General features: G+C 46.4%; 1 protein-coding gene across 2 annotated transcripts; it reads right to left on the bottom strand.

Annotated features, from left to right (window-relative positions):
• Positions 1–974: 974 nt before the first annotated feature.
• On the bottom strand, positions 975–7470 carry ING1 (inhibitor of growth family member 1). Of its 2 annotated transcripts, none has more exons than XM_007436115.4 (2): positions 6552–7470; positions 975–2803 (listed from the first exon to the last, which is right to left on the bottom strand). In XM_007436115.4, the coding sequence occupies exons 1-2, from the start codon at positions 6691–6693 to the stop codon at positions 2100–2102; spliced, it is 846 nt and encodes a 281-aa protein (XP_007436177.1). In that variant the 5' UTR covers positions 6694–7470; the 3' UTR covers positions 975–2099. The 2 variants fall into 2 exon arrangements, with proteins under 2 accessions (XP_007436177.1, XP_025027558.1); XM_025171790.2 differs by lacking the exon at positions 6552–7470 and adding an exon at positions 4850–5885.

The following is a 7470-nucleotide window of genomic DNA, read 5'->3' as shown; positions in this document are numbered from 1 at the left end:
GGAAAATCAGTGAGATAAGGCAGAATGAGAACGTGGGAGTTTTGCAGAAGTGGTAGGTGGTACTCAAAATGTTAGATGTTTCTACACCAATGCAAAAAGGGTTATGGGAAATAAACAGAGAACTAGAGATCTTAATTTAAGATGATGATGTAAGAGGCAACCCTGAAACTTAGCGGGATGATACTGACTTGCAAACAGTACCAAAAAGCTACAATTGGGTCAACATGATTATTTATTTATTTATTTAATCAATTTATAGGGCTGCCCATCTTACAGACCCAAGAGACAGGTGTGTGTACGTCACAGAATCTAAAGAAAAAATATGCTTGAAATTCAGAAACCAGAGCATGGCAACCCTGTTGAAAGTATTTGGGTAAGAATAAAGAGAGAAACAAAATTTTCTTTCATTATGGATTATCAGGAGAGGCAGAAGATACAGATGAGGTCTTTCTGCATCAGACTATTAGTCTTTCAAAGAGATGTGCAATAATAATGGGGATTTCAGTTATCCTGACATCTGCTGGGGATGTAACTCTGGCAAGAGTCAGAGGTTTAACAAATTCTTGTTTTCTCTCATTGACAACTTCATTTGTCAGAAGGTAGAACAAACAACAAGGGGGTCTACTACCCTGAACCTAATCTTCACCAACAGGGAAGAATTGGTTGAAGAAATGAAGGTGACCGACACCCTGGAGGAAACTGACTGTGAATCTGTTATATCTAGAGGATGGAGAAAAAGTCCAGCAGAAGAGGGTGGATGTGTACCCACTGATATCTTCTTAGAAGCCAGTGGTGGATTATTTACGAAAATATGCATTCTGCCTTATAGGAACATTTTGATCACTTATAAAGTACCTAAAATTTTCTAAGTATACAGAGATTAAAATATATGCTCACAATCCAATAGATCCAAAACTAAAGGAAAACAAAGGGGAAGGAAAGAAAAAAGTAAGCACAGGTGTGAACTAGTTTATCCAACTTGTTTAATTTATTCCTTAATATCACAGCTGTACAACTTTCATACATACAGAAGGAAATGCATATTGACTACACCATGGCATGTAGATGCATTCCAATTATAATACAGTTAAGTGCAACTCCACTTGAAAATGTACATTTGTACAACTTATACAAAGTAAAGACTGCTACACTATTATTTGTGACAGTATAAAGCCTTGATTTATGTTAAGTTTCACTACTGAACCATTTCCTGGTTAAATACAAAATATACTAAATAATTTTTAAAAGGCCTTTGTGGTAGTTGGCCAGTATATAAAATATGTTGTGTAAAATTTAACCTTCTGCATTTTTAAAAATAAGCTTGTAACTGTAGTTAAACATGTTGTCATTGAACTATTAAGAGTGACACATTTAACAGGAGCCATGCTGTAGCTTTTCTTTGCTATTGCATTGATTAACATCAGAAGAAAATTTCACCCTGATCTAAACATCTGCCTTAGAACCAAACCCCATTGAAAGCAATGGTCCTTAACTCCCAGTAAGATGTTTCAGTAAGGTGTCTGGTGATAATCTCATGGTCTTGGAATTATTTTTAACTGAAACAAACAACACATACTTCCAAGTAAATAACCATAAAACCAATTCAGAGTGAAGTGCACTTAAACCCAAATAAAATCAGTTGGTTTAAGCACCCTAAACTCTACATTTGGTTGTGTTTTTAGTCAAGTTTGCAAGATAATGCTGTTTTATTCAGACTACAGAATAATTTTCTGGAAAGACAAGGCCACATTCTCCTACAAGGAAGAAAGGAAAATGTTATTCAAGGTAAGTTTACTATCTACATTTTCATGGGTAAAGTCTTACCAATTTGTGAAAATATGTTTCTTATAAGATGAACCTGAACATTACATGTTAACGTTATTACTTTATGTCTTGGCCAACAGATCATTTTCTTGCTAACAGCTGTATCAAAGGAAAAAACCCAAACATTTCTCCTATTGCCATTCCTACGACAAGAATGGTTTGATGTATAGCCTCCTTTAAAAAATATACATTTTACAATCCTGCAACCTCAACAAAAAGGTGAGGCAGGAAATAAATATCAGTTCTCAGGGTTTTGTTTGCTTCTGATCTAGAAACTACCTGTTGTAAGCTCTTTCCTTTTTAGATTTCTCCAGGGCTTTGTCCATAGTTTTCTCATTTTCTCCTCTACATTTGGGACAGTACCACTTGCCCTTGGGTTTATGATTGAGTCCCACACATGAGAAGTGAAACCATTCAATTGGGCATTCATCATTGTCACAGCCTATCATTTCTCCATAGGAGACCTGGTTACACAAACAATAGGTTGGTTCATTGGGATCAATAGGCAGGTCTGCAGGGGAAGCCTCCCTCTCTGCTTTGGTCTTAGACCTCTTCTTTTTCTTGGAAGTTTTTGCTTTCTTCTCCTTTGGTGTTCCTGAAGTGATGTCATCATGATCATGATTATTAGAAGCATTCTCACGGTTTTCATTATTTCTTTGCCTCCTGGACCGTTTATTGTTGGGCTTTTCTGCCTGAGTCAGTGTTTCATTCTTTGACTTATCTTGGTTAGCTTTACCACTATTTCCAGTAATGTCATTAGTCTCTTGGCAGGTTTCAAATAATTCTACATGACTATCAACTTGTCTAGTTCTGTTCTCAACGAGTTCTACCATTTGGCTGACAATCTGGATTTTTTCATCTCCCAGTTCTTGACTCCGAATCAGTGCTCTCTGTATACAATGCAGTAATCTTCTCTTTTGTACTGCATCTGTCTCCCGTTTGAATTTTTCATAATAGTCATCGAGTTCTTTTAAGATCTCTGTAAAGAAAGGATAAGCTTGTTATTTGTCAGCCTTGCACACAACACAGAAATGTTTAAGCCTCGTCAAACAGGTTTGTTCAACTAAAAAACTCCCCAAACCTTCCACCAGGTTAACTTTTTGTATTTCTAAGCACCACTATTTAGAAAAAGGCATGTGTACTTTCTTCTAAGTTCAGCTTGACTACTGCTGATTTCACAAACATGTCTCTCATTTTTCTGGCAGCAGTACAGAAGTGGTTTCTCACTGCTTTCTTCCAGGATGATTTTTTATGAATTTCAAATCTAGCCTATAGCTCTTGTACTGTATTCCCTGGAGGTCTCACATTCAGATACTAACCAAGCACAAATCTGTTTAGCTGCCCATCCCAGACAAAATCAGCCAGGGACTATGGCACACTAAGATATAGACTGGAGCCTGGTGATAATAGCTAGTATAAAAATACTGTTGATAAGCAAACAAAATAAGCATTTCCTTGCTTCTACTGAACTTGCGGCCTTAAGATTTTACTCATAGGCTCTGCTTCAGGCCACTATAGTCTATTTTGCTAATTATTTAGTTATGTGTGTTTATTTTGTGTGCTTAATGTATGAAAAGTTAAAACTGAGTTGAACTTGATTCTTGGTGACTTCATGGACATCCATGTACCTTTCTTGAAAGCATTACAGAAGTAATTTACAACTGTCTTCTTTCATGATTTCTTTTTTTGGCTTCCCAGCATGGGGAATTTCCTGGTGGCCTCCCATCCAAGTTCTACTTATATCTAAGTAGCTTAGTTTTTAAAATCTGCTAGGTTGGTGAGATACTGCCACCTAGCAGAGCCTTTAATGTATTAGCCTCTAATACGTTATCAATGATTTATGTGACATAAATTACGTGATTTACTTCTGTTCTCTCTGCTTCTGTTAATTATATGGTGCCCATTTTTAGCCACTGTTTTTGCTCCGAAATTCTAAACTGTCTTCCAAGCTATCTGTAAGCCATCCTGAGAAAACACCGTTTTCGAGGATGGCATATAAGTCAGTCCAATCTCTTTTAAACCAACAGGAGGCAAAACATGTTAACACGTTGTGTATTTTAATTGTGTACGTGCAAAAACCTACTCAAATGAGTTTCTTTTCCGAATATAAGCGGCGCCAGCCTTCAACTGAGGCAACTTCTCTTCCCTTGGTGACCGTTTGTTCCTTACTTTAGAGCAGGGCGTGAAGGGGTCTCGCGCGTATCGACCCAACGCGCGAAACGAGACAAACCGTTTGAGCACGAGGGAACAGAGCAAAAACGGGTTTGTCCTGAACCGCAACGCGAGAATGCCGTCCGAGCGAAGGAGCAAATGCGGCGCGCCTCTCTGCTTCCGGCGAAAGGAAAGGCCGCTGCTGGCCACCGCAACGCCTTCCTTCCTCGCCCGCGGAAATCCCGGGCAGACCCGTAGTAAATCGCCCGCGCGGGACGAAGCTGAGAAGGCCCCGCCCCCTCCGCTTTCAGGGTAGCAGTCAGTCGCGCGGCTTAGGGGGCGGAGCCACCTCGAAGCAAAAGCTGCCTCCCCGCAGCCGCGACGTCGCTAAGGGGCGGAGCGGAAACAGTAGAGCGCGCGCAGGGAGCGGGAAAACAAGGACTTAGGCCCCGCCCCTTCGCCGGGAGTGTGTGCTCGCGCCTGGTCCCACATTCGAAAAGGGCCTTGCTAGTCCCACCCCCCTCTCAACCCTCAGCCAAACAGGAGCGCCTCCCCTGCCCCCCGCCTCCTTTTCAGGAACGAGGCCACTCCCTCCCCGTCCCTCCCACAGGATGCGTTTTCGAGGCCCATTGTTCTTAGAAGGGAAGTGGCGGTAGGCGTGAATGCGTGTCTGTCTGTTTTTCTCTTTACGTCTGTCTTTAATAGAACATACGCGAAGAGCAGGAACCGTGCAGCCGGCCAATCAAGGTCTGGCAACTCCCACCAGAGCCCGCCTAGGTCGAAGCCGTCCAGTTAGAATAGGGAATTACACCAATAGCCCACCCTCTAGCTAAAAAGAATCCCCACCAATCAGGAGGGAAAGCCCCAAACCAACCTCCACCTCCTTGAATGCCAACGATCCAATCAGGTCCCGAGGGCGGGCCGACGACAGCCTTCATCTTCCACATCAACCCATTAGTCACCGCGAGCCTTCAACTCTTCCTTCAACTAGCAAGCCAATCAATCGCGGAGGAGCAGCCGGGGCAGTTCGAACTATTACAACAAACCTCCGCCCTGCCTCCTCCCCCCTTCGGTCCTGTCAGCGTCACTACGAAGCGAAGATCGGTAGAGAATTGAGGGGGAACTAATCATTGAGCAACAGGACGGGGCCAAAGCGGCTTCATGAGGGAAGTTCAACCAATAATGGCAAAGGAGGCGTGGCGAGCACAATCGGGGAATGACGAGGAGCTATAAAAGCTCCGTGACGGCGCCTTTCACTCTCTTCTTTTAGAGCTCAAGCGCAGAGGCGTCTCCCTTTAGCGCAGTCGAGTGCTCACCGCGGGTTGAAATGCCCGCCCTTGTCCTTCAACCCTCCTCTCTTCCGTGTTATCCCTGCTCAAACAGGCGTTCGTGCCCACAAGTTGGCGCGTGCCTCGTCCCTTTCTCTGCCGCCTTTCTTACACTCTTTCGCCTGCTATTTGGCACGTCTTACGGACGGCACATTAAAAGTCCTCACCACAGGAGCTCAAACAAATTCTTGCTGCTCCCATCCTACTCCTCCCTAAGCGCCGCAAACCCGAGCCGGCTTCCATCTCCTCCTCTTCCTCCTCCTCCAGTTTGCCACCAGCGGAAAAGGAGTTTGAGTGTGTCAGGGGCACTCCGGTGTCACCTCTACCAGCAGCCGTCGCACTCTTTCCGCCGCTTCCCACCCCTTTTACCTCTCGCAGCACCCGGTGACAAAGGACCTCTCTAGCTCTTTAACTCCAACCACCATTTCCCGGGCTGCGGAGTGCGGGAGAGAGGGAGGAATCCAGCCTCCCTCCGTAAGAGCTGCAAAACGCGGCAGGAGTTTCGGGAAAGGGGGAGGCCCTCCGCACATCCCCAGCCCACACGGGGTTTATATAATCGGTCCCCATCACTTTCCGCTGCTTCTCCCTGCAGAAATTGGGCGAGAGGAGTCCGTTTTGAAAGCAAACCCCATTGAAAAAAAAAGAAGAGGGACGAAGGCTACAAGCCCGGCCCACCCCTTGCACACACTCCAGCTAATCCACCCGCCCGCCCTCTCTCCCTCTTACTAGCACCCTCTCCTACTACAGCCATTGCGAATACTAGAAATTCCTCAATGTGGTGCCGTAATCGCTCTCCCCCTTCTTCCTCCTCGCCGCTGTCCCACCGTCCCCAGAAGCAGCCCCTCTCAACCCGGAGAAAGAGAAAGAAACAGCCGCCTCCGTGCCCCTTGCGTCCGGATCTCCCTGCCCCTCCTCTGCCCCGCTCCGGTGTCGCCGCCGCCTTTTTGTCCAGCATTTTTACACCTAAAAAGCCAAGTCCTCGCTTCGGAGCGGAGGACCGAAAGGAAGACCTTTTGTTCCGCCCCGAGAGGGAAAAAGAGAACCGGGTATCCCTGCAGAGCAACCCCCCTCCTCGACTCTCCCTTGCTTTCCGCTCCTCTTCTCACTAATAAATAATCCTGATAATAAAAGCCACCCTCGGCTTCGGGCTTGGGGGGCGCAGGGAAGAGACCATCTCTGCAAACAAGGCAAGCCGAGGTGGCTCCTACAGACTCTCGTCCACGAACACATAAAGGAGAAAGCTCTTACCTTGGTATTTGGCGTCAATTTCCCTCATCAGGGAGACATTTCTCTGCAGATCGAAGGGCAGGGATTCGATCGAGTCCAGGTAATCCTCCACATAGTTCGCTAAATGGAGCTGCTCTCCGTTGGCAGGATTCAACATTTTCATCCGGCCGAAAATTGTGGGTATGTCTGTGTGTGTGTGTGTGTGTGTGTGTGTGTATCTCCCTCGTCCTCTCTCACCCCAATGGGCGAGAGTTTTCCTTTCCAGCACGGCAGCCCCAACGGCAGAGACCCACTCCTCCGCCGCCTCAGTGCCTCTCTCCGGTGCCTCGGATCAAACCGAAAAGACCACCAGAAAAGCTACATCTGAATCTTTTCTTCCGTGAACAGGCAGGCAGTAACACAGTCCGCGAGTCTCTCCAGCAGCAGCAGCAGCTGATTGAATGGCTGTCGTTGTCGGTAACTCACCAAGGAGGTGGTAGGAACAATCAGAGGGATGTGTGTGCGTCTCCGTGTGTATGTGTGTGGACGAGAGAGGGGAGGGTGGAAAGGGAGAAGAAGGTCTTAAAACACACACACACACACACACACAGATCTCCCCCGGCAGACAAGTAAGATCCGTGCTGTAAAAATGCCTGGCAGAAGGCAGAAGCAGCGTCTCCCGGTGCGTGCCGCTGCTCCTGTGCTGCCGGTGATCTTAATGCAGCTTGCTCTATACGCCGCACTTGATCCAACGTGGAAAACCCAAATACCAGTTTCAAACACTTGGGAAACATTCAACCCCGCCAGCTAGTGCGCGTGCGCAACACTCCCATTGCGCCCCCCCCCCGCATCAGCAACAGCGAAGACGCTCAATGCGCCGCTTTCTCCACAGTTGCGCTGGGCCCTCCCTCCTCCCCGAGAAGGAAGTGAGACCGCGGGGGCGGGGGAGCTGCACAGGAGC

This window comes from Python bivittatus, unplaced genomic scaffold, assembly GCF_059951505.1.
Source record: "Python bivittatus isolate LINGU-HERP-01145 unplaced genomic scaffold, Pbiv_v1 ctg000060_np1212, whole genome shotgun sequence".
Classification (NCBI taxonomy): Eukaryota; Metazoa; Chordata; class Lepidosauria; order Squamata; family Pythonidae; genus Python; species Python bivittatus.
This window is presented reverse-complemented; position numbering and strand designations above follow the sequence as displayed.